The 25656-nt window shown below is 49.1% G+C and overlaps 10 protein-coding genes across 10 annotated transcripts; all 10 read right to left on the bottom strand.

The window, feature by feature from the left end:
- Positions 1–420: 420 nt before the first annotated feature.
- TbgDal_XI13720 (hypothetical protein, conserved) lies at positions 421–1863 on the bottom strand (the record flags this gene model as incomplete). The annotated part of the gene is made up of 1 exon (XM_011782215.1): positions 421–1863. One exon carries the CDS (start codon positions 1861–1863, stop codon positions 421–423), a length of 1443 nt encoding a protein of 480 aa, XP_011780517.1.
- Positions 1864–3550: 1687 nt separating this feature from the next.
- TbgDal_XI13710 (integral membrane transport protein, putative) lies at positions 3551–4909 on the bottom strand (the record flags this gene model as incomplete). The annotated part of the gene is made up of 1 exon (XM_011782214.1): positions 3551–4909. The coding sequence occupies one exon, from the start codon at positions 4907–4909 to the stop codon at positions 3551–3553; it is 1359 nt and encodes a 452-aa protein (XP_011780516.1).
- A 673-nt stretch (positions 4910–5582) lies between these two features.
- Positions 5583–7445, bottom strand: TbgDal_XI13700 (hypothetical protein, conserved; the record flags this gene model as incomplete). Its single annotated transcript, XM_011782213.1, has 1 exon — positions 5583–7445. The coding sequence occupies one exon, from the start codon at positions 7443–7445 to the stop codon at positions 5583–5585; it is 1863 nt and encodes a 620-aa protein (XP_011780515.1).
- Positions 7446–7684: 239 nt separating this feature from the next.
- TbgDal_XI13690 (minichromosome maintenance (MCM) complex subunit,putative) lies at positions 7685–10195 on the bottom strand (the record flags this gene model as incomplete). Its single annotated transcript, XM_011782212.1, has 1 exon — positions 7685–10195. The coding sequence occupies one exon, from the start codon at positions 10193–10195 to the stop codon at positions 7685–7687; it is 2511 nt and encodes an 836-aa protein (XP_011780514.1).
- Positions 10196–11441: 1246 nt separating this feature from the next.
- TbgDal_XI13680 (Ubiquitin carboxyl-terminal hydrolase) lies at positions 11442–13814 on the bottom strand (the record flags this gene model as incomplete). Its single annotated transcript, XM_011782211.1, has 1 exon — positions 11442–13814. The coding sequence occupies one exon, from the start codon at positions 13812–13814 to the stop codon at positions 11442–11444; it is 2373 nt and encodes a 790-aa protein (XP_011780513.1).
- Positions 13815–14312: 498 nt separating this feature from the next.
- On the bottom strand, positions 14313–15803 carry TbgDal_XI13670 (heat shock protein HslVU, ATPase subunit, HslU putative; the record flags this gene model as incomplete). Its single annotated transcript, XM_011782210.1, has 1 exon — positions 14313–15803. The coding sequence occupies one exon, from the start codon at positions 15801–15803 to the stop codon at positions 14313–14315; it is 1491 nt and encodes a 496-aa protein (XP_011780512.1).
- An 826-nt stretch (positions 15804–16629) lies between these two features.
- On the bottom strand, positions 16630–19011 carry TbgDal_XI13660 (hypothetical protein, conserved; the record flags this gene model as incomplete). Its single annotated transcript, XM_011782209.1, has 1 exon — positions 16630–19011. The coding sequence occupies one exon, from the start codon at positions 19009–19011 to the stop codon at positions 16630–16632; it is 2382 nt and encodes a 793-aa protein (XP_011780511.1).
- A 1734-nt stretch (positions 19012–20745) lies between these two features.
- TbgDal_XI13650 (hypothetical protein, conserved) lies at positions 20746–21621 on the bottom strand (the record flags this gene model as incomplete). The annotated part of the gene is made up of 1 exon (XM_011782208.1): positions 20746–21621. The coding sequence occupies one exon, from the start codon at positions 21619–21621 to the stop codon at positions 20746–20748; it is 876 nt and encodes a 291-aa protein (XP_011780510.1).
- A 1081-nt stretch (positions 21622–22702) lies between these two features.
- TbgDal_XI13640 (hypothetical proten, conserved) lies at positions 22703–22981 on the bottom strand (the record flags this gene model as incomplete). Its single annotated transcript, XM_011782207.1, has 1 exon — positions 22703–22981. One exon carries the CDS (start codon positions 22979–22981, stop codon positions 22703–22705), a length of 279 nt encoding a protein of 92 aa, XP_011780509.1.
- Positions 22982–23553: 572 nt separating this feature from the next.
- Positions 23554–25227, bottom strand: TbgDal_XI13630 (hypothetical protein, conserved; the record flags this gene model as incomplete). The annotated part of the gene is made up of 1 exon (XM_011782206.1): positions 23554–25227. The coding sequence occupies one exon, from the start codon at positions 25225–25227 to the stop codon at positions 23554–23556; it is 1674 nt and encodes a 557-aa protein (XP_011780508.1).
- Between the last annotated feature and the right edge of the window lie 429 nt (positions 25228–25656).

The following is a 25656-nucleotide window of genomic DNA, read 5'->3' as shown; positions in this document are numbered from 1 at the left end:
AGGAATCGTGCTTATCTAGCGTTAATCGCTAACACGTGAAGGTAATACTCGGAAAATAATGATAATGATACTACTGACAACACTACAAAGTAACACTCAGGTGGATGAGAAAGGGGTTACAGTAAAACAAAAAAGAATGTAAAAAAAAAAATCCTAACCTACCAACTGAAAGACTACTCCATTTACTTACCATGCACTCTCACGGCAGTGCGCTCAAGTACTCTGCTGTGATAAAACTAACTTTAGAAAAATATACATCCGTTTTGTGTTCCTCATTTCTGAAGATACTACCGGATCTTCACCACAAGCAAACTGTCAGCGGAAGACGAGAATGAAGCGATAAAGAAGCAAAAGAGAGGGAAAGGTGGGTGTGTCACCGCGGCCCATGAACAAAATAGGCGAAAGTGTCATATATTTTTTTCACTGCTTTACCCCACAACCTCCGTAGCGCAGCAAACACCCTGGCTCACGGACGATAACCTCGTTTAACAACCGAATAGAATCTTCCTGTCGCCCCAACACTGCACATAAGGAGGCCTGCGCATAGAGCAGCGAAACATCAGAAGGGAAAATGGATGTAGCGATGGACAGAATGTTTTCCAGCGTCCTAAATGGGGGGCCGGGCGATGGTGGCGCTGGCTGCTGAGTCCCGAGAGAGTTGCGCGTTCGGTCTTCGGAATCACTGCCACCATCCGCTCCTGCGCTTGGCATCTCTTGGCTCATTTGCCCATCCGTTCTGCCATTTCCAAAATGGCGTGCAATCGTACCCAAAACAAAATCTGCAATGGCAACCGGATTAGGCCTTTCGGGGTTTGGGGTAACAGGTTCTTCATGTGGCAGCGTACCGTTGACTTCCACAACCTTATCACTCCAGAGAAACTCGCAAAGCTTGTCTGCAATAATACAATCCCAACGCAGGCGATGAGGACCAGAGAGAAAATTACACTTTTCATTCTCCTCTAGGAGAAGGTTCCATTCGCAGAAGTCCTCTGATGTGATACCAAGAAGAAGTGACGCAAACGCCTCTTGATTCTTACCACGTTGGGCACACCTTCTGGCGGTATCGAAATGGCTCCTCCAGCTGAGCCCCCCTCTGAGTGGTAACGGGGAATCTAATATATCGAAATGCTCGTCAGTGTGCGTGTGATCCTCCTGTTCCCGTTGCGATGAGCCTGAGTCTTGTGACTCCCTCTCAGAGTCCCCGAAGAGGAACTGTTGAAGCCAACCAAACAAATGAAACGGTTGATTTTCATTGGGTGGTTCTGACTGTTCCGGTACCGCGGGCTGATGGAGCCGATGACTACGAGGCCCACGGAAGACATTACTGCGGCTTTCCGTATTGGCCAACAGCGCCGACAGGGTGCTCCGCATATCCCCCAACTCCCGTGCAGCGGCTTCCTTTCCGAGCAAACTTTGAGCAACAACCTTGTCTGACTGAGCTAACAGCGCACGTAAGATGTCGTTTGAGCGACGCAGGTCTTCAATTGAAGACAAAGTGGCATCAGCGGGCTGACTATTGTCGCTGGCTTCCACTGTATTATTTTCTGTGCAGGCAGAGTGCCATGATGGGTTGAACGGCGTGGTGGGTCCCACCTCCGACCTCTCGATATCCGCGTGGAGACTGCTGTTACACGTCCCGAACCAGGACGAGGTCAGAGTGGTTGTGCGATGCTCTAATGAGCTGCGCATGGAGCACTCTTGTATTTCCGCATGCTGCTCCATCTCCTGCTGTGCGGATTCCCCCTTTTCGTCTTCCTGGTGATCAGGTCTGCCCCCCTCTTGGGGTGTATGCGGAGACCCATCAGCAATTCGACATGAACGACTAAGCACCACCCAAGACGTAGGTAAATCATTTTCAATCATACCTACATTCGCTTCCGCTTCCGAACTTACGTTGCCATTGCTCGCCGGAGCTAAAGTTCCGTTCGTAGGATTCCCCAGTTGCGTGACATCCACATTCTCTTCAGGGCAGACAAATTCAAAGTTACTTCTGTTGATTGTTCCCACGAGACAAGAAGATTTGGCATTCATTACTTTCCAGGTGCGCCTTTCCAACGCTTGTTCTCCTTTTTTTTCTTTGAGGTATATTTGATGGGGTCAGAGATCCCAATATGCAAACTTACAGCGCAACAAAAACGTACCACAAGGGGAAAATGATAAAAATGGAGATACCAGCAGTGGAGGTGGTTAGCATCGAGCGCAAAACGCCTCTGTAATTACCGTAACCAAAAGTTGGTGAGGGTTAACAAATACAAGAACATCTTTATATGTCAATCGTAACAAATGTCAGAGGCCGCATCACGACTCCACATGCTCGAACAGCCGATCACTTGTAGCAGCCGCGATTCGTAAAGAGTGTTTCTGCTGCCTTTAAATTCAAATGTATGTTTGCACTTATCAGATCTCGATTATCTGGGACTGCTGGATACAACTACAGAACATTTCGCTTTCCTTTCGTTTTGCTTTTGCTTTATTCCGCCCACCTGAAGCGCTTGAGCAAAGGAACACAATTAGCACTCTCCGCTGATGCCGATGTCGTTGAGGAGGGAATAGATATTATCGTTTTGATCATTACCAGAATTACACACCTTTTTCTTACTCTTTGGAAAAAAATAAAAAAAGTACAACAAAGGAAACCAACAAGGAAGGTCACAAGCTTCATCGCCCTCCACACTGCGCTACAGACTCACATACACAGCCAAAACAGCAGAAACCTGCCTGATGGCGGAAAGGTGAACAATTAGCACAAACATCACTAAACGTGCGTGAACAAAGGTGTTAAAAAAAACCCTGTAAGCGAGTGAAAAAAGACGGAAGTCAACGGAACTGGCACCAGGGAAACGGAGGGTGTCGTGCGCCTTCAACGACTCTGTTACTCCATCCGCTACCTTTCCAGCACTGCCGCTTCCATTCTTGTCACTCCTCTCCATTATACACATATCGGAGAAAAGAAAAAGGAAGAAGAAGGAAGAGAAAGGTGGGGAAACACAAGCGAAAATATAAACCGCGGTGAAGAAAGATGACAATGCCACGGGTGTGCATGTGTGCTATACGTATTGACTTTACAACTAATACACTGCCGCTTGTGCTCCCACACAGCGCCTGATCTACACAGAAATGTAATGTGCCTGACCCTTCCCGCTCCACATTTATTTTCATTATTCGTTAACTGTTTGTGTTACACAAGAAGTTGTCAGTTAGTGGTTGTTGACACTGCCGTGTGGTGCAGCCTCTTTCCCACGAAGGAAAAAAAAAGGGAAAAAAAACAATTACAAAAACAGTCGACCCCCCTCCCCTGCTTTTCCTCCGTCTCCCGCTTCCAACACACGCGCACACACGTGAACATGGTTACCACGCTTGGTATTACAACCCTGAGCACGAAATGCTTTTGAATTCGATAATTGCGCATCTTACCCTCGCTCCCTAGAGTTAAGGACTCTTGACATCATCAGACACTTTCATGCAGGTGTTTCTCTACTAGTACCGATTAAACGCTTTTTTTTTTTTTGCGCGTGTGGTGTGCCGCCCTCCTCCACACGCACCCCCTTCTTCAGCGAGTGGGATTTGGGACTCCGTACCAGCCCCAAACCGCCGCAAAAATGCCCAACACGCCCCAAAAATTGCTGCAAATTGCAAAGTCGAAACGGTGAATCATGAGAGACACGGCTGCCGAGCTTATCACATGACCCATGTCCTGCACCGTCCGCATGATACCAAAGAACAATCCACCGAAATACTGATGCCTGTAATCTGCCACAAGTGTCATGATGAGTCCACAACCCAATGCATCCACTACACCAAACACTGCCGCCATAACGTAGAGCCACTGACCGGAGTGTTGTAATGGCAGAAGTAAGAAAGCAATGCCAAGACCCAGAACGGCAGGCAGGCGCGCGAAACGGCGACTGCAGTTGTCAAGAAGAATACCGCCCAAAGGGAAGAGGAAGGCATCAAAGGAAAAACTCAGCGAGAGCAAAAAAGACAGCTGAACGTCAGTGAAGCCCATTCTCATGGCAGCAAACGTTAGTAACAGCTTTCGATTCGCGCGTAGTGCCACGAACAGAATGACGTAAATGCCCAGCCGCCATATGACATTCCACTGATCCATAATGACAGAACAGTATGTAGCGGGAGCGGTGCCACCCTTACTGCCTTCAATTTGTAGACTGCAACACTCATGAGAGCAGGCGATTCCAACCTCTGAGCCCACACTCCCAACGTTACTACGCGCGTTGTCGGTGTTCAAAGTATTGACAGCACCATACGACACGACACGCCTTGTGAGCCCCTCTTCCAGAACTGGCCCCTTGATCAACGAATCCCCTGGAAGGATCGGAACTGTTTCTCCCCCAACAGAACCTTCGTCGAGTTTTTTTGCCTCTTCCAGCTGGGTTGCAGTGGTAGCGTGTGCGCGGCCTTGGGGCGCGTTCCTACCGACACGTAAACAGTAGGGAGAAAACTGGATGCAACACCACGCCAGTAGGGACGCCCCCATTGGGACGAAAAAAAAGTACCGAGTATCACCCCACAGTGAGGCAATTACACCTAAAAATATGGGCCCTAGCATATGCGCCAGCCGCAAAAGACCAGAAAGAAATGCCATGACCATTCCACAGTGATCAGGATTTAACCTCCTTGCAACATAAATGTGTCGTGCAAGGAAGAAAGCACCTGTCGAAAAGCCATTAATTACGCAAAATGCGGCCAGTGACGTACTAGTGCACCCAAGCAGAACAACCGGCATACAACCAGCCGCCTGGGCAAATACGGAAAACGACATGAGGCGCCGCAGGTCGACGCAATCCGCCACCAAACTCGAGGGAATATCAGCAATCACGTGGAATGCGTTAATGAGTGAAACATAACTTGCTATTTTCCCCTGCTCATAACCAATTTCCCGCCCAACCATCGTGACAATGGGTACTGCTACGCTTGTGCCAATCCCAATCAATGCGTTAGCGAGTTGAATATCGAAGAAGCTCCACCCCACCACCTCGCTAATGCTTCCAAAAGATAAACACCCCATCTACAATAACGATCTACGCACTTCTTTAGACTTACTCCACTTGTTGGTGCACAGCCACCCTTTTCGTATTTGGTCTCTGTCGGGGTTCGGCCAGCCCGACTTTCCCCTCAGCAGCTGGGCTCAAAAAAAAAAAAAAAAAGCCTCAGAACCCACAGCAACCGGTGCTGCAGGGGGAAATGAAGCGACGACGTACGGCGCCACCCCTGTTAACCTTTCTAGTTTCGGGGGCTATGTGCGCCAATTCAGTGTCACACAACCAGAGGATATTTGCCTTTATGAAGAACAAATAATTAAAAAAGGGAGGCGTTAGTAGGCCGTTTTTAATGTGCAAAGAGTAAACACTGTCATAGGAAACATTCTCCAAGGCCTCTTCTCCCGCCTGTACGCCACGAAAAGAAAAACAATATATGTACATATATATATATACAACGAAAACAAGTTATAAGTGTATTGACAACAACAGCATGTAGAGAACGACACCACCCTTTCGATTTTTTGTGGAGTTATTTGAAGATGCGCTTCGCTTACCTAGAACATTGTTTCTAGAGGGAAAATCTTAAGCTGTTCTCTCCGTGCTGACTGTATTGGCTGCGAGAAGAGTCTCAATCTTCCGCATGTAATCACCGCGCAGTGGCACTGACTCATCACAGCTTCTGCGCTCAGTAATATCACCACAACACCCTACGCCCTCTTCGCCCAGCTCACCGAATATGCTTTGAAGGTTTATAGCTTCAGTAGAAGCTACCAACGGGTTGAGGAGTGAAACGTGGTCAACACCATGTGGAAGAAACGTGTATGGGTGAAAGAGGGCGGAAATGTGCCAGTCAATGTCCCCTGCCAACACTAATGGTTTCCGTACTGCACGGTCACTACAATCGGAGTCAGTAAATTGCGATGCACGCCTGGACTGGGCATCAAGTGCGCTGGTACTTCCGATTCGATTATGCAGCGTTTGAAATTCGTAGAGAACTTGGAAGAGAAAAGACCATAGGCTTTTGTAGAAGGGATGGACGAATGTGCTGTAGCTACCAGCCAGTGTTGCGGCCAAAGGACTGCCATCTGCATTTAATCCAGTTGTGGCTTCAACCCTGCCTTTAGTTGTAATGGCCTTCGATGTCGGTAGTAGAAATTCTTGTTTACAGCAGTGCTGCGGTTGCTCAACCGAAGAAGACGATGTCGCGGTTGTTGTTGTGTTCACGCTGCTTCCGGTGCCCACAAGTCCACTTCGCCGTTCGATGGCTTCCTTCCGAAGGAGTTGCCCAACTAACTGCAGCAACGTCAGACCCCCTGTGCAAAGCGCCGAACGCAAGCTTTCAGTAACCCAAGGTGCCTGTGTCTGTCGTGATGACGTCTGATTTTCCGTGCGGCGCAGCGGCGTATCGGCGTCAAGGCTCGTATCACCGCCCACCGCTTCGCCGCTAACACGAACGCTCTTTTCTAATTCCCGTGAAAGTTTTTCCAGCTCATCTGTCTTGCTACAAACAATAAGGGTCCGCAGCGGACAAACGTCACCGACTACACTCGACGGGGGCACGAGCTCTTTCGCAACTCCTCCCTCGCGCTCACACCATGCGTTACGCAGCAAGCCCAGCACCTGTTCTTGGGTAGCCCAAAAGTTCTTCTGCTGCTCTGTCATTCTAACACGTCTGACTTCATCCTGCTTGGGAAGCTCACCGCGTAGCAGTTGCGCCACGTGCCCTTTGAGATGGCCATACCACCGTCGTATTTGTTCATGTAGCGTCCACGGCGAACTTCCGTCTACGACTACAAGCACAACACTGGTCTCAAGTGTTAGGACCGTTGGAAGCGCTGTGGCTAAAGCACCAGGTGCATCACAACAAAAGTATTCCGTTAATATGCTGTGTGCCGCACTTCCGGTAGCGCTAAACATCGAAGGGCCACCACTGTTCCCGGAGGTATTGCTCGAACAATCATCCATGGATCCCACAAGGGAAGCTCTGCCTGCCGGTAGGCGCTGAAATATAAAACTATGGGCAATGCCGACACCATGCGGGAAGTGAGGGGCACGCTTGCCATCAATTTCAGCCTTGGATCGTGAGGAAGCCGCCGCATCATAAGGAGGACACGATGGAGAAACGATGCCACTCGGCTTCACAGAGATCCCGCATGAGCTATCACGGTTCCCACGAGTTCCCTCGTTTAAGTCTGTTGTTGTCTGAGAATACGGTGGGAAGTTCTCACTGCCGTCTGCGATTGGTGAGAGCAGTAAGACGCATGAGGATGGAAACTGCTGCACTGCAGCAGCGAAAAGCCGTGACACTAACGTTCGCTTGCCACTGAGCGCATCCCCCACCACCACTACGCGTCGGGCAAGTAGATGATTTTCATCTCGCTCTGATGAATTCAAACCCAAAACCTCGAAGAGTGATTTGCTTTGTGTCTGCTGTGCTTCCTGCATCGGTAAATTTCTGCTCTTACCCCTATATACTCTTCCCACATAGCAGAGAACAATTATACGTACGAATGACAGTTAAGGAAATATGTATGTAAATACAAAAATGATGTATTTAGTACAAAAAAACCAAGATGGCAACGAAAGCAAACACTCTATTAGAAATCTGAACCAGTCTATGGTAACCGTCAACAACAACAATTGAGCGAAAGCTGAAAACACAAGGAAGCAGTGGTGGCAAACCATCACGAAAGCCTACCGGCGAAACTTACAGTTGAGGCAGTGAAGGATTTCACGTGATCACCACCGGCCATCAGGGCAAGCAGTTCCATGAACTGAACAATTGATAATGGACGCATTGATGAACCAAAGGACTCATTCAACGCGAGCCGCAACTCGCTTACGGTTGCTGTGGTGTGCCCTGCTGAGATGTACCGCTGCTCAATGAGTTTCTCCAAGCGGAGCATACTCCCTTCCACCGTTTGTCGCGTAGGATCTGGTGCGTTAAATACGTCAAGGTTGATGCGCCCAGTTCTTGGGTCTGTTGCCGCCTCCTTGAGGGCGGCACTTATAAGCCACTTAGCCTCACGCACGTCCTCCACGCTAACCGTGTCGCCAAGCCGCATTTTACTGCGGGCTTCTGCAAGGCGAATCATGGACTCGAGCTGGCGAAGGGTTGCTGAAACAGTGCGGGTACTCCCACGAGCACGCCGCATTTCGACATATGAAGCGGCAAGTTGTTTGTGCGATGCCCCAGTCAGCCTTGGGTGGATGTTCTCACGGGCGAACGCGATGTACTGCGAAAGGACGCGGGCAGGCATGTACGGTTTTTCCTCCGTTCCCTCCAAGTACACTTCACCATCATGCTGAAGTAAAATGGGGGCACGACTGGTGGCTAAGTGACCCCTCGACGCAGACGTACCTCCACCGTTGGCGTTATCCACGTCATCATCATCATCATCTGTGGGCACAGCGGCATTCCCTGATGCACGACTTTCGTCGGTCTCCATAAAGAGAGACAGAACATGTGAGGCCAACCGCCGGTCTTCCGCTGGATCGTGCCGGTCCATTAGAAGGAAAATAAGGTCAAAGCGAGAGAGCAATGTCGGTTCGATTTGGAGATTCTCCACTACGTTCAAGTTCACGTTCCACTGCGACTCCTTAGGATTGGCTGCGGCTAGGACAGATGTGCGGGCGTTTAGTTGGGCAATAATCCCTGCTTTCGCTATCGAAAGTGTCTGCTGCTCCATCACCTCGTGCAACACGGAGCGCGTAGCCTCGTTCATCTTGTCAAATTCATCAATACAACACAGACCGCGGTCGGACAACACAAGAGCACCAGGCTCAAGCACCAACTCCCCCGTCTCATTATTCTGAACTACGAAGGCAGTGAGACCGGCGCTACTGCTACCCTTGCCCGAGGTGTATACTCCGCGTGGAGCAATTTCATGTACCTGGGTTAGCAACTGGGACTTCGCAACGCCCGGGTCTCCGCACAGAATAATGTTTATCTCAGAACGGAAGCTACCGCATTTGAGCTCTTTGCGTGTCCCACCGAATAGTTGCAGAAGGATGCCACGCTTCACATCTTCGTTGCCCCAGATTGTGCGGGCAAAGCTATTCAATATGACATCATAAATATCTGGCCGAGCCGCAATATGCCGAAACATGTTGTGCCGTGCCACCACTGCAGGATCTTCAGGCAACCCTTCGTCCTCTCCCGCCGATTGTCTCTGCTGGTCAGCCCAGGCATTCCGCCCAGCTCTGCGGTGTTCAATGTGCACGGCGTCGACGTGTGTAGAAAAGATGCTCCGGATAATTCGTGTGTTCGAGTTGAGACGAACGGGCCATGCACGATATATACCCGTCACCACAACACGGTCACCAGGAACAATGGAGTCAACGAAATCACCGTACACTACAACGGACATTGTGACCGGTGTATCACCATCCGCGAGGTGCTCAGGCGCCTCCTGAAGCCGTACTAACTGTTTATCTTCAAATACTGAGAGGTTATGATTGATTCTATAGGAATATTGTTTGCCGCAACTGTCGCAGCGCGTGGGTTCGAAGATTCGACCGCGATCCACCACACTATGCCGAGTGTGATTACAGCTCCAGCACTGGAAGAGTGCCACGCGTATTTCTGGAATAATCTTCGATACACGCACCACCATGCCCTGAAGGGACACTAGCTGCTCCAGTTGCCGCGTGGACAAACCACGGAGAGTCGTAATTTCGGGATGGTTCCTGGGGGCGATGCGAAGTATAAACTCATCTTCACCGGGCATTGAGGGATGCGTTCCTGCAGCGGCCACGAGGCGCTCGCTAACCTCCTCAGCAACGCTCTCCATCATTTGGAGACACTCAACGGGATGTGCTATGAGCTGTTGGTAAAGTCGTGGGGCTGCACGGCAAAATAGCTGAAGATCCATTTCAAACAAACTCCGCCTCTGCAATCGAAGGCGGAGGAGCTCCTGAAGAAAAAAATTCCTGGTTCCACCGCGGTGCGCCCCGGCATCAGCACCCGGAGCAGCGCCTACATCCTGTGGCATTTCAAAAGTTTCAAGGAAACGCTGAAACTCTGCTCGAAATACCTCCACTGCTATCCCCGTTCCCCAAATATACGACATATCATCACGCCTCGAAAAGAATTGTGGCTGCCCGACTGCCGCCGGCTGCGACCCGCGAGTTGGACTCCCGTCCGTGGGTTCGGGCCGCAATGGCGTCATTTCCACAAATGCATGCCTGTTCATGATCCCTCACCTGCGCTCTCCAGTAACAGAACCGTGGTTAGAGTGTCTCTGTCAGTGACCTACCCCTTCCTCAAAACAACTCACCGTTCCCCAGTCTTATTGATAACAATAGGAAGGAAAAAAATGTGAAGAAAAGCAAAATAAATTGATGTGAAGCAACACCATACAGGTAAAAAGAAACGCAAAACAACAACAAGAACCAAGTATCCACCACAGCGCCCGTTAAGGGCTCCTTGTCTTATTTTAATCCTTTTCTTGGTAAGAAGGAGACACTTGCCTTGCAATAACATCCTCTGCACAGCCACTGGATCGTTTTCCCCTTTTCCACAATTCGGACGCACCGGACCACGCCATTGAGAAAAATGAAGTGATTGAATGCCGAGGCGGTAGAGTCAGTGACGAAGTGTAACCACTGATAAACCTGCGTCCGGTGCATTTTGCCCACTCGCATGTGAATTGATTAGACAAAGAGTGAAGGAAATGAGCAACAATCGTTACCGTCTGATGTCGGCTGGATTGATATGACCACGAACAGATACTAATTGCCTCTTTGCAAAAGCACGGTTCCATTTTCTTATATTCTCCTCCCTCCCTTTGCTGCTTCTCCCCAGCCCCCCTCCACATGATTATATCTTAGCCCCTTTTTGATCTCTATACTTTTTTTTTCGCTGAGCAATATCACGCAGTGGCACTTAAACAGTGCCCCCCCCCCGTATCGGTTACCGCTCGCCCACCATCATCTGCAGTTCGCCAGCTCTCCTCACCCCTACACCAGCAAACAGATAGTGACACCCTCCTCCCCTTCCCATTGTTCAGACAGTTATACAAATACAGAGAAAAAAAGAAGGATATAAACGCGCGGAGCAAGTCGTGTACACTTCGCCTCCGCTACCGTGAGTAACGATCCTATGAAAAGAGAAGGAGAGGGAGGCGGGACGAGGTGGGGTCGCCGCGCCGGCAACGTGGTGAGACCGGGTGGAACAAATGAAGACAACAATCAGGGAGGTAAGTAGTCATCACCACCCAACTCTTATTCTGGAGGAGAGGAAACCCCACTAGCTCTTTTCGCTTTCTCCTAGTTCCTCTCCATCCATATACAGATGCCATCGGGTTCAGTTTCCTACGTACCGATTGTGCCTGCACACTCCTCACTTCCATATAAATAGTGGCAATAATATCCTCGGTGGGTTCAGTAACGAACCCGTTGTCCATTCTCTTTGAGGCCTCCATCACACCCAAGATTGAGTCATACGAGTGCGTCTTGTTCACTCATCATTAAATTGTATTCACTCTGAGTCACCGCCTGGTTTCCACCATACATGTCGTAAAATGCGTCATATTCCTGTTGCAGAAGGGATACATAGAACCACTCGACGGGGAGGCTTTTCTCGTAAGGTGGCCCCTTTGCAGAAGTTGGCTCCCCCAGATTTTGTTTTGGTGGACTTTGCGTACCATGTGCCGACGAGGACTCCCCTGTTTCTTGCGTGGTGGTGCGATAGGAAAGGCGGTTGAGGATAGGACCCGGCTCCTCCATAAAAGTCATACGCTGCAGCCACGGTCGGGAAATGTAAACCACATCATGACAACCGTCTCCGCCCCCAGATATGGAAAGGTTGGTGTTGCTATTCGGATTCCTGCTACTCTTGTCTACGCCAGCGGCATCCAAGCCCATACGCGATGACAGTGGTTTCGCCAACAGCTCTCGTGCCTTCGTGCGAAGTTTCTCGAACGCCTCGGAGCGAGGGAAGAGAGATTGCTTCTTATATAGTAGTAGGTACTCCTCCGAATTCGCCACGGAGTCAGCAGTAGTGGTGCTCAACTCTTCATCGTTCAGGTAAACCCACACGTCTTTCGACGCAGTCTTCTTACGCGCGAAGGTTGTGTAGTGGCCACGAGCAATAGTTCCGTGATGGTTAACGACGGCTTCTAAGGTGTAGGTATCGATTGGGGCCTCAATATCCGGGTTTTCCCTTGTTTGCATACTTTGCAAAGGAGACGAACTGGCTGCGGCAAACTTCTGGTGGTCGTTAGTAGCTGTTAGGGGGGTTGTGACAGACGTTGAGTTTTCCATAGGTGTGCTATCACCTGCACTAGTCGTTCCGTGGAATGTTGAGAGTGGGTAATTAAACGCTAAAACATTCGAGTCCAAATAGTTACGCAACCGCAGCACGTCTGTACTTTGAGCAGCGCCTACATCCCACGACATGGGGAAGATGACTTCATCTGTTTTCTTGGTGTTGAAACACTTCCCCTGTTCGAAGCGTTTCATATGTAACAGTAGGTACTCGGGCATTGTGAGGAGAGTCTCCTGCTTAGTTGCCTCCCGTTTGGCATTGCATGTGCTGCAATGATACATGTTGCTACCCTTCAGTTCCACCGGCTCAAAATGGATGTCGAGGCACTCCTGCAACGTCACAGGGCAATTTCCTCGTCTCGAAAAGCCCGTAAACAGACCAACAATCCACCGCGTCGCAGCATAGAACCACGAGAAAACACTACGCCAATAAAGCGACCGTGCGAGGTTCTGAGGTGTCCCATCCTGTTTGACGCGCTGAACCTCCGGATGCTTTTTAGCATATTGGAGCCTCTGCCGGGGGGATGGGATTCCAATTGTCAGCGAAGAAAAACTCTCCACAATACGAGAGCTTCTTTGGCAAGTGTGGCACCGTATTTCGGAGAGTATTTGACCGGTAAAACCATCAGTCACACTGTTGTAAAATATTTTGGGTGGTCGAAACGTGCTTTGGGGAAGCTTTCCATTCTTGGAGTCTTCCTGAAGCTGAAGCAACCTATTCTCACGGTTTACAAATTGGTTGATTCTCATTGTATTGAAGTTCCACCAACTTCCCGGAAACACTGGAAACTGGGGTGCGTTGTGCGTTTGAGCAGAGGTTGTAAAATGGTTGTTCTCAGAACCATTTTCATTCTGTTCATGGTTAGCAGATGCTGCCCCATTTCGATTCATTTGGTCACTTCCATATAAAGAACCAGACTGCAAACTTATCTCATCGAACTCCATCCGTTGCCTCGTGCACCGCATGGGCACAAACGATGTGTCACCTCGCCGACACCCCATTGCCTTTTCCAAGCGCAGATAATCCCCTTCAAAGGACTTCAGCAAGTTGTCCAATTCGATTTCTTGCCGCCCCACCTCCGCCACGTTAGCAATCACCGCGTTCACCATTTCAGGACAGTCCTGCTGTTCGCGGCCCTCAAACAACGGATGAACAGCGGAAAGGCATTCCAACGCCCTCAGTGGCGAGATTGCGCAATCAGGTTCAAGTTGAGTGAACTCCATATCATTGACCAATTGAGTAAAGGCCTCAAATAACTCCAGTGCTGCCTTACCGCACGAACGGCTTACGCGTTCAGCGTAGCGGTGATGCTCCGGGTGGCGAAACAGCGAGTCACGGAGGCAGTACACAAATTGAGGGCAGTTTACAAGCAACTGAACACCGGCATTAAAATAGCATGTGTTTCCAAGGTTGTACAGTGGACAAATAATCACTGGTGTTTCCACAGGAGTATTTAATCTCTTACCAGGCATTAGTTCCATGCCATAGTCGACCTTATCGCATGTCTGCTCAGAAACCAAAACCGGCGACGAAGATGACAACATTACCACCCAACGCCAGTAGAGCAATACTACAATGACAAAACAACTTTTTCAGCAGAAACTTACCGACTGAATTCTGTCACTGCCGCTGTTGCTTACTTGAACAAATCCGGGTACGAAAGAAAGGGTTCAAACAACAGGAAGTTGAAGGAAGACGATACCACTAATAATAAAAATTACGTTTCCATGCCATTTAAGAGTCACACAAGAAAGAGCAAAGAAGTTTTATTAAGGAGGGGCTCCAACACACAGAAAACAGATTCGGCGCTGCGAAAAACAAATGCAGTATTCGGCATGTTCGCAGGGTGCATCCCCATATTTGCACACGAAAGTGAACACTAGATAAATAAAAATATAGGTGAGGTGTCTCGGCAATCAGGGGGGAAATGCAACGACAACTAGATGCGACAGCAGCCAATAGAGCGACGCACTGGACCGTTTGTTTAGCCTGATGCACAGCTAGCGGGTAAAATAGACGCAACCCATGTTAGTTTTGTTTGCTCAGAGAATGTACTTTGCTAAGTCAATGTTATTCATCAGTGACCCTGTAGCCTTCCGCACAACTTCAGCGTCGATGACGACCTTTTTGCCTTCGTAATCTTGGCAATTGAAACTGTACTCATCCATTACTCGCTCCACAACAGTATGAAGTCGCCTCGCCCCAATGTTTTGAGCGTTCGCATTCACCTTCGTGGTGACCCGTGCCAACTCGTCGACAGCGTCAGGTGTGAACTCAAGATCTATGTTTTCTGTCTTCATCAGCGCTTTTTGCTGAAGTAAGAGGTTAAACTTAGGTTCACAGAGAATGCGTCGGATATCCTCCTCCTTCAGCGCGTGCATCTCCACGCGGACCGGCAGCCGGCCCTGCAACTCCGCTATCATATCAGAAGTTTTCACAGTGTGAAAAGCACCGGAACAAATAAAAAGAATGTTGTCCGTGCTTATCTGCGATCCGTCCTTTAAGGTGACATTAGACCCTTCGATAAGCGGAAGTAGATCCTGCTGTACTCCCGTGGAGCTCACGTCAGCGTTGGCGCTCGCCGGCTCCGTCACAACCTTGTCAATTTCATCAATGAACACCACACCATCCTGTTCAGCCAGTGTGCGGGCAAGTGCACTGATTTGAGTTTCGTCCACAAGACGACTTAGCGCCTCTTGCGTCGCGAGCGGCAACGCCTCCTCCACACGCTTCGTCACACGCGTCTTCACCCCACGTGATTCAGAGCCTAAGCCAAGAAGGATCCCAACTGACAACATCTCGACGCTGTTAATACTGGCATTTGGCTTTGTATTCCCTTTTGGTTGTTGTGTGACGTCTATCACAACCATGTCATCTTTAAACTGAGTCTTGTACTTCTCCTTAAACTCCTCAAACGTAACATTATCCCTTGACGACGAATTCTTATCTTCCTCTGCGCTGCTATCGCCGCTGCCACTGTTGCGGGTTGAGGGACCAAATGAGCCTGATGCTGAACGACAAGAATGCCAACCATTGAAAACTATCTCAAGTGCCAGTTCGTGGGCCTCCTTCTCGCGTTCGATTTCCAGTCGGCGCTTAGCCTTTGTTTTGGCGTTACTGTATAAGTCTTCAATGATGCTCTCCACATCTTTCCCCTTAAAACCAACCTCGGTGTACTTTGTTGCCTCAACTTTAACAAACGGTGCCTCAGTGAGTTTCGCCATTCGACGCGATATTTCTGTCTTCCCGACCCCGGTAGGACCAACGAGCAGGATATTTTTCGGAAGAATATCACGGCGCAATCCCTCGTCCTCAATCTGACGGCGGCGCCAGCGGTTCCGAAGTGAAATGGCCACCGCTCGCTTCCCTTCTGCCTGTCCTACAATGTAAGAATCTAATATCGAAGCGATCTTCCGTGGGGAAAGGTCATCGAGCTGCATGGCCTGAGCCCTCGTTATCGCCTGAACGTCCGGTGACGCGGCTGCCGCTGCCACAGCGCTCGAACACAAGCGAACCCAACTGAAACGAATCATCGTAGTCTTAACTGAGTGTTGTTAACAAACTTAGTACACTCTTTCAGTCCTCCGTATACTGATGGAGTTTGAGATAACACGCTGATACAATCTGTCTCTACGTATATTCAATTGTTCGCAATCCCCTTCCCTCCCTTTCCCTCCGGGATCGTATACTTGGCAAAGAGAGAACCGTTGAGAAAAATAAACTATGGTCACCCTACGATGTTGGCACCTCTTCCTCCCTCCTATATATTAGTACGTAATTCTACTGTTATCGATGTCCATTGAGTAATAAAGGAAAGGGAGAAGATACAAAACACGTTAGAAGGGCACAGTATCCTAAAGTTGGCACGTGTAAAGTAAGTAGTGAATTGCATCACACCTGGTTGAACGCGGCAACGAAAAGTAGTTCAAGAGGATAGACACCCCCCTTGCAATGAAACGCAATGGGTGGGGTTGACTAAGCATGCATCCCCTTTCCTCATTCCTTTCCCTTCACGTGATCAGAACAGCCGGTGTATCATTCTTTTTATTTTGGAGAAAACCGTCAGCAGAAGATTTGCAATCTCCCCCAAAGCACCCCTCCACCACACCCTAGGTGTGCATGCACAAGCAAACGGTGGTATTGCGGCTACCGACAACCAAAGTAGTAGTGTCAACGAATACCCCAGTTCCGTTCACTCTTCCCTCTAGTGAAGAAATGTGGAGAAATTTTAAACAGAACGATGAAGCGATATGACTGGACGTTAAACATAGCAGAACATCAGCACATTACTGACAATCAACCAACATGTACACGTTCTTTTCCGTGAAAGCCAACATATTTCCTGCCCCTCCCTCAGTCTCAGAAGGTGTCGCTTCCGGTGAGCATAGGCCCGTACCGGACCATAACGTGCATCATAACAGTTATAAGAATAACGGCTAATATCACAAATGTTAACGCTACAGGGCCACGCCGATCGTCGTAACGGATCTTCCTTCGCGCGTAGACTCGACGTGATCGACTCTTAAATGTAACGTACGCGTACACCAAAACGCACTCCGCGACCACAACCATCAAAGAACCCAACACGATGTGAAAGTTTGCACGCCAGAATGAGTGCACCGCAACCATGTCATTCGGCAGACTCATACTATTTCCGAAACGGATGACAGCAAGACCAACAACTCCTACGCGCGTCGCCTGTTCGGCCCACTTTACCATGAAGCGCTCAGATGTTAATAAGGTTTTTGGATCATATTTTTGGGGAACACGGATGCGCTTACCTGTCTGCCACGGAATAAGCCCAGAAAACACTTCCGCCGCAACGTGTTTTCCACCTGTCGACGTAAAGCATAGCGACTCTACACCGTCTTCACAGTAAGGATACAGGTGGAATGCCGTATAGGCCTTGTGCCGCCTGTCTGTATCATATTGCACAACAGGTGCAAGCTCTTGCTGCTCTTTCAGTTTCTTTTCGTCTGAAGGCGGCCTATCAGTGGGTGACATCGTTGGTGCGACGCTGTTCATATGCGCACCACGCTTGATGGCTTTCAGCACCCTTTGATATGTGCGCAAACAATCGGTACGCGGAAGGAACCGTGCCTCCGAAGCACCAACTGTCTGGGTTTGGGCATGACCTGTTCCAAATATAACCCGATCTGTAGTGCGCTCCCAGCAACCAGATGCGATTCCAATGGTAGGATCCCACTGGTTGTATTCAGGTTTTGTGGAAGCGCGAATGTCAATATCAAGCTGGGGCATCCAGTAGGGAACCATCTTGATAAATGGCGTGTGACCATAAAGCGTAGCAATGCCGTGTGCGTACTTGCTAAACTTGGGCACACTCTCCATGTAGCGACAGTTCATCAGTTCTTCAATCCACGGGGCGATACGCTCGTTTTCTGCACATTGAAGCTTCACTTCCACAACAGCATAGGGGAAGTGTGAAAGAGGGGCATCCGCACCATTGTAACGCCAATGGTAACTCAGACCGAAATCCTCTGCGACGACCCTCAGATCCGTGTCAATACTAATGCGAATAGACTGGTCGAGTCCACACTGAAAGGCTGCACGCTGGCACTGCGTCCGCAGCACTGGTTTGAGGTCATAAGCGTGTATCTTCGTGAGGATCTCCGTAGCAAGCGACATAAACTTCTCTTGTTCTGCCTCGGATGCGTTCTTCGAGCGCAGCTTCTCTAGTGCCGGCTTTAAGCTTAAATCACCGCGAATGTATGCATCCACGTCCTTCTCCTTTAAGGCAAAACGTCGTTTGTTGCTGCGCTCCCCACTCCATGCCTCGTGGTGCACTTTTATCTCCATGAAAACGCTGTCCTTTGACTCCAACTTGTTCCAATCACTATCGAGAGGACGGCCGTACCATCGCATGCGTATGAGTGTAGCGCCGTCAAGTCGTTCAAGACGGCGATGATAAAGAAGGAACTTGTCATTGTCATAATACACGCTGCTAATTGGGGAGCCCAAAGTAAACGGGACACCACGCTCCTTACTCATAGCGTAGGTGTCTTGAAAGGTGCTGAGAGGAAGATGCGGAATAATCCGGGCAATGACAAATGGTAGGTCCTGCATGTGAACCCAGTACTTCACAGAGCGACGATCAAACACCTGAGAACCAACGGTACCACAAGGTATGCTTGACCGACCGTCACGCCGCATGCTCTCTACCTCATTTACGTGCTCGTACACCTTTGAGAGCATAAAAAATATCTCGTCAATGGAGAGCGCATGATAGTCATATTCCTTGTTAATATTCTTCCACCGATCGCCGGTGGGTCCGAGCACGGCGTAGCGATACATACGCGCAATAATGTGCTCAATTGTGTCTGTGTTCAGATTACGGCATTCAACAAAGCGCAGTAGTTCATACGTGATTGCATCTGCCACGCGCCTCGCATCACTGGGTGGAAGATACTTCGCTTCACTACTCCCCACCATACTGAATACCATACTCATATTAGTAGGTGTCTCTTCTTCTGAGAGGTAATCCGATGCCTTCATGAGGGCTTCTGCCATCATTTGCAATTCCTTCACCTTGTTTTCACACCACTTATACACAGTTGCCTTTTGCATGAGCAGCGAATTGTACAATTCATCTGGCGTTGCAGGGTTCGCGATATCTTCCTTCATGCGATGCAAAGTATCTTTCGTTGCCTTGTAGTTAATATACGCGCCCTGCTCCCTAAAATCAGGATAAACGGCACTCCGCCATGCTTTGCTGAAGGGCATACGTTATAACTCTGTTTGTTTGCTTCTCCTTGCCTCTCAACACTTAATGTTCCTCTTATCGTACTTCTTTGTTAAACAATAATGAAAAAGAAAACAACAACAGCAAAAAAATAATAATAATAATAATAAAGAAACAGCAACCCCTTTTCCCTCCTCCTCATACAGGGGCAAATCACGAAGGGCAACAGCAACATTGGCAGGCCGGATATTGTGAGGAGTTTCATCGCTGAAACAATACGGAACAAAGAAATAAACTCCTTTCATTACTCTCCCGAGCGCCTCAATCCCCTTTCCTTTTCCCTCCTTTTCTTCAGATATTTCGGCGGTTCATCGTATCCGTTATTGTCACCTCCATAGACGGCGACGTTAACCTTGTCAACAGTTGACATAGTACTAACGGAGGTTTTTTTTTAATGGTTTAACAAAAAAGGGGGGGAGATGCTTTTACAAGTAAGCTCGTTCTTTTCTGCTTCTTCATCCATATTTTTTTGTCTTTTTTTCTTTTCAAACCCTTGAGATAGTGAGATCCCTTGGTTTTGTATGTACATCAGTGATATTGTGGGCACGGCACATATAAGGGAGGAATAAACACACACACACATACACACATACACACACCGGGATAACTTTCCATGTGACCTCTTTCTGTTTGTTGCTTAGCTCACTCGCGCATCTCAACCAGTTTACCCACGTACTTCCTCTGAGTTTTACCCCAATCTTTCGGTTTGTATTCTCTCATTCCTTAACACGCGGGTTGTGTATCCCAGCGTATTATTGGTTCCACCATTCGCAGAGTTTTCAAACCTTCATATTCCATATGAAAATGTTCCTTCTGTTTTTTACTTCAAGGGTTTTCCCACGCAGTTGCATGTGAAAGAGGGTAGAGTGAAAGATGTGCACCAGTCCTCACATAAGACCCGCAAACCGCCCCCCACAAGCACACACACACACTCACATACTTTCATACGCGTCTATTACTATTATCCTTCTTCCGCTTCCCCGCATTTTCAGTAATCACTTTAAGCCTTTCTTTCCTTTCTTCCGCACTTTCCTCCGGCCGGTCGCACTTCCCTTTTGCGGCCTATGAGGCAAATCGACAGTTTTGCGGTTAAATCAGGAAAACACGGGAGGAAAGAGCGGAAGAAAGCACAGCCCGAACCCTTTCCATTGCAACCACATACATACGCAAGCGCTCGAATACATAAAAGTCAGATATCGAGAAATTTCGGGGAAACAAACAGGAAAAAAATCAGATGGAAGAAAGGAGTAATTAACTAACCGAAAAAAAGTGAATGAGGTCTTACATATATTTGTATGAACAGTACAGACCGGACCCTGCAGTGGACACATATGCACAGACTCGAACCAGTAAACCTAATCATGTTCTCCCTCGCACCACAGGGCCGATGTTACCTCACTTCATCTAACGGAGACAGTATGTGTTGAGATGGGGAGGAGGAACGGTATACCCAACAAACGCGATACATGCTCGCCTTCTAACTATTGAATCAGCAATCTAAACCCCTTGAAATAGAAAAATATACATATTTAATCCAACATTGCATAGTCATAACCTCCCACAAACCCACCCACGTAAGCGGCATCGAGGCGTCCCCTTCCTCGCGTAACAAACGCTGAGAATGGTGTGCAGAGTTTAAACACATCAGAAGTTTGTGCTCATCCAACCGCTTACGTCATCACCACACCCCAACCGTTACATAACCCCTCTAGACACTACACCACTGGGGGAGGGTTATACGGCACAGGATAAGTGTAAATGTGGCGATACGCATCGGTGCCGCAGGGGAACCACGGCTTATGACTCTGTTCCTTCAGCCGCTCTTCGCGAAGTCGCTTTTCCTTTAGATCGTAGGGGTCCTCTTGATACTCCGGGTGGCGGGTGATTTCCCTCACAAGTGCGCCGGCGGGTCTCCATGGCTTCATTGGGGGCAATACACGCTGCGGAGGTACCTTCCTCATAGGCAACGGTTTGTTCATGCCGTACACCGTGCTAAAACCATGTGGCCCCTCATCAAAACAACCACCACACTTCACTGCCGCACTGAACGGTGCTTGTGTGCGTGGGCTGTGAGTACGTTGCCCACTGCAGCAACCGACTGGGTCTGATATGTACTGCACCTCACCAGCCCTTCCAAGGGTTAGGCCAGTGTACCCGTAGGTCCCTTTCTTACCCGGGTTTGTGTAGAGGTTGGGTTTACGGACTGTACCAGCAGGAGCGTTGGCTCCGGATTTCTTTACTTCAGCGATCGTCGTTTCCGGCTCGTGCTTTGGTGGGTTCTTCTCGTTGAAGGTGCCGTAATACGAGCCACTGCCGCATGATTTGTGTGGGCGGCTTGGCGGCTTAAACGGGAGGGGTTGTGGCTCCCCTGGTTTTTTCTCAGCCGGTTGGCGGAACGTACCACCGGGTGGAGGTGGCAAGTACTCATCACCGACAGCAAGGGAAATAAATGATTTTTGGAACACTGCGTCGGTGATGTGTGGTGAGCGCTTGATGGGCACAATAAAGTTTCGGCCTCTGCTCTTCGAGGGCTTTACTGGGCGCTTTTCATACTCATCACCTATCGTCAGATACACAGGTTCACTGAACATCTTCCGCTCACCGCTTCAACTCTCTGTCCAGCCTTTCGGCTTTTATTGTTACGGAGGAGGGAGAAGGGAAATATATATGTATGTGTATATATTTTTCTCTCGCAGCCTACAGCGGCTAGCTATTATTTTTGTTTATTGAGGTGTTGTCAAATTCGTCTTAGCCTACACTTCTCACGTATGATCAAGGGAATGTTGTGGGACATTCAAGAAGGAAAAAGGGGTGAGGATGGTGCGATTTAGAGGAATTCAGACTAAAAACAAGCTGGAAAATAAGATGAAACAATCAAACACATTATCACCTACGGTACCGTAAACGATATGAACAATTGCACCAGCGCCGTCACCAGTTACACCAACCATTTGACGTATGTAAAGAATTGATAGCGTGGCAACCACCGAGCCACTTGACGGCAGTTATGAGGCGCCACGACAGCTGCGCGATGGGATGATTTCACTCATCCGGTAATACGGCTCCGTATACGAAAGGTAAACAAAAACTCTTGACTACAGATCACGTAATATAAGCCGTAAATCCGCCAGCTGGTGAAAAGAAGAGACAATTTCCGGCCCGATGAACGCCGTTAACCGCTTTAACGGTTTTACAGTTGCCATTGAGATCCCTGAACTCGCCGCTGCACGCCTTGGCAATGAGCAACGAAGAAAAAATATAAAAAAAACAGCTACGTAGATACAGCATGCGGGCACGATCAAATTTTTCCTTATGAAAAGAGATGGACAAGTGAGTTGTCGCCTCTATATAAAGATTTTAAATTCGTTAACGGTATGGCATTCGTCGTTTATGCTCTCCTTTCAACATGCTTCCAGGCTGCCATTAACGCGGAGCGCGGAAGCCACAAAGCACATGAGGTGAACCTTTGTGCCGTCAGGATGGAAGTGCCGCAGTGAGCACGGCTACTGAAGAAGTAATGGCATACCTTAACTAAGGACCGAAATAAATCGTCCGTCCACTTACCTGTCTCCCGCACGTCCCCAATAAATAAGATGATCACCTCCGGTTTTTGATCTCCACAGAACTCTCCTCACCCTTTCGTAGTGCAGCAGACGACAAAATTCAGGTCATTCACTCCACTGGTGGTCTCTTTTGTAGCTTCAATAACTTTGGAAGCCACGGTTCACCAAGGCCGAGACCGTACTCCTTCTGGAGGTACGAATACGTATAACTGTACTCTGGGTTGCAATAAATGAAGTAGAAAATAAACCCAATGAATGCTGTGGCACGAAACACTGCATGCCGAATAAATCTCTGTTCCCCAGCAGAACGCGGTCGGTTAGGTGAAAGAAGATATGACAAACTGGAACGATGCACCGCCTCCTCCCTACCGGAGAAATGACTGCTCATTGCTTCGCCTGCTCGTCGCCGTCAGACGCAGCAGCTTTTAGGTTTATGCCCTTCCCTATCTGTGCTGTGACGCGTAACAAACTGGTCCTTGGACTCTCACTACTGTTCCTCTCGCAACACCGGGCACATAAAAGAGATGTGGTGACAAGTAGAAGTAAGCGGTGAAGACGGGAACGGAGAATTGTAGTGGAGAGGGGAGGGGACTTCATGTTAGAATCCAATCTCACCCTTATTTCTACGCGTCCCGCACAGTCGCAACGTACGTACCCGTGTGGTTGTAATCAGTTGGTACGTTACACAAGTGTTCGATACTGAAACTTAACACAGAAAATATTTTCTACGCACAGATAGCCTTCTTTTATGCCCTTCCTCCACCCCTTACTTCCATCATCTCACGGTCGAGTTAAGGAAGCAAAAGCAAGAAAGCCAACTAGGAGGTGCAGTACGAGTCCAACATCGCAACGACACAAACACCGCACACATGCCACGGCACAAAACACAATACAATCGCTCGAAATGCTCGTAAGGACGCCTTTACATTCATTCAGCGAGACCAACACTCCCCATAGAGTCTACTCTTTCCGCTTTTCTTGGTAGCACGCGTGGTTATATTTGTTTGCGTGCTGCATGTTGTGAAACTGTGTGCGGCAGTTCAGGCCGTACCAACAGTTCGGTCTGTCCGTCACAGAATATGGTAACTCAGCACGAGGTATGCAGCGACGGTAATGAAACAACAATGCGGCAAAGAGGATGTCCATGCAGCCTTCACACAGAGCAGAATCTGCTGTCACGGGCCCATTTACACAAGTAATATCAGGCACCCATTCACGACCACTCAACTTCTGGAGGCATTCTCCCCAAACATCCTCAACCACCACGTGTTTGACCATCAAATAACTTGAAACAATGTTTTGTTCCACCTTGTTGCCACCAAACAGGTTTGGTGGAAGGGCTTGCGGCGCACGGTACTGCGAAACGATGGTAAGGCCCCCGTCAGCGCCAACTGGACAACCACCCTCATCCTTGTAGTACAAATTACAATACGGGGTGCTGCAGAGATGGCAGCGTTGCGGCCGAGTGCAAAGTGGACGCATGGGGAATAGCCGACGACACCGTGCACAAGACTGGTGCATCCCCCTCGCAGGGCAACGGAAACCGTCCACCGCAGAAGGAGCTTCACAGTGCTTGCAAGACCCAGTTGCTGGCGCATGACCATGCGTTTGGCCTTGGTACAGTTGAGGAACATGAGTTGCATTAACGCCATCACCCCCACTGCTTGTATTGAATTCACTACCGAAATCATCATCATCATCGAGATCACTCCCCGTATCGGAGTAGTCATCACCGTCATCATCCCGAACCCTGCGTGTCCGCTTCAGTAACTTTCTTCCCTCGGGGGGAATATCGTCGTTGAACCCACACTCCGCCAGTTCCTCGGCGCTACGACAGAGCCCCGGGTTGAGTTTCAAGAGTTGCTCTACACAGTTCTGTAGCTTATGCGTTGGGCGAACCTCTGACAGCTCCGCACGGCACTCCATACACGTGACGTTACCGCACGCTAACCACTTGCTCAAACACGAAGCACAAAACACATGCATGCAAGGCAATGCACTGCAGGGCCGATGGTAGAGATGTTTGCACACGGAGCACGTAAGCTCCTCTACCATTTGCGAAACACTTTGTGTGCTGGACACCCTCTGAAACACGTATTCTGCACCGTTTCCACCACCACCACTGCTCACATTTGCAGACTCAGATGACGAGGTCTGTGCCGGAGTTGACGTTGCAGTGGTACCAGTGGGAAGGGATTTCACGAAGGAAATTTGGTCGCCAGACTGCAGCTCCACGTCAACACCTTTCTCTAACCGCTTCCCATTTACGAATGTTCCATTTAACGATATGTCTCGCACAGTCACCTGCCGAGTAACAGCATTAACACGCAACTCACAGTGCTGAGTTGATACACGTGCCACATCTACGCGGCACTCAACAGGCAGTTCCCTTGAGCGGCCCATTGTGATAGTGCCTGAATCTCTGTATATCTCAAGTATTGGCATTGGTACCCGCAGTGAAGCAGTGGAGCCGTCGCGTATCGGAATAAGGCGTGCGATGAGTGGTCCATTCACCGAAGGTGCGACCTCTTCGAAGGCGTCCTCAACGGAGTCGGTGACAACATCGGGTGGTGTGCTCGGCTCCCACGAGGAAATTAGACCAAAGCGGCCCTCCGTCCCGTCGCAACCTGACATCTTCCCTCTTTTCTCCTCTTCTCTAAAACACACACACAAATAGTACCTCTCCCTCTCCGTTGCTTCGCCACCAGAGCTACGAGTGAGAAAAAGGAAAGGAAAGGAAACCTGGGAGAAAAGAAGAAGGAAAAAGGAAAAAGGGATAGAAACAATCACGACGGTGGGTTAACAGAAAGAAGACGGCGAGGCAAACAATAAGCCTAAAACAGGGAGGAAAGAAAGGGATATGTTCACCGCGCGACTGTACAGTAGTACTAAACTCTGAAGAAAGCTCCCAACTCACCCACCGCCCCGTCACTCTCCTCAACGGAGGGCATTAGCCGTGGAAGGGGTTCATATAATGGGAGAAAAGGAAGGAAGAAAGGAAGAAGTAAGATGAGGAACAAAAGAGAAGAGGTGAGTTCCCATCCACGCACACTCATATGGAAG

Source organism: Trypanosoma brucei, chromosome 11, assembly GCF_000210295.1.
Source record: "Trypanosoma brucei gambiense DAL972 chromosome 11, complete sequence".
Classification (NCBI taxonomy): Eukaryota; Euglenozoa; class Kinetoplastea; order Trypanosomatida; family Trypanosomatidae; genus Trypanosoma; species Trypanosoma brucei.
The sequence above is the reverse complement of the archived record's forward strand: the minus strand, read 5'-3'. Positions and strand labels throughout refer to the sequence as shown.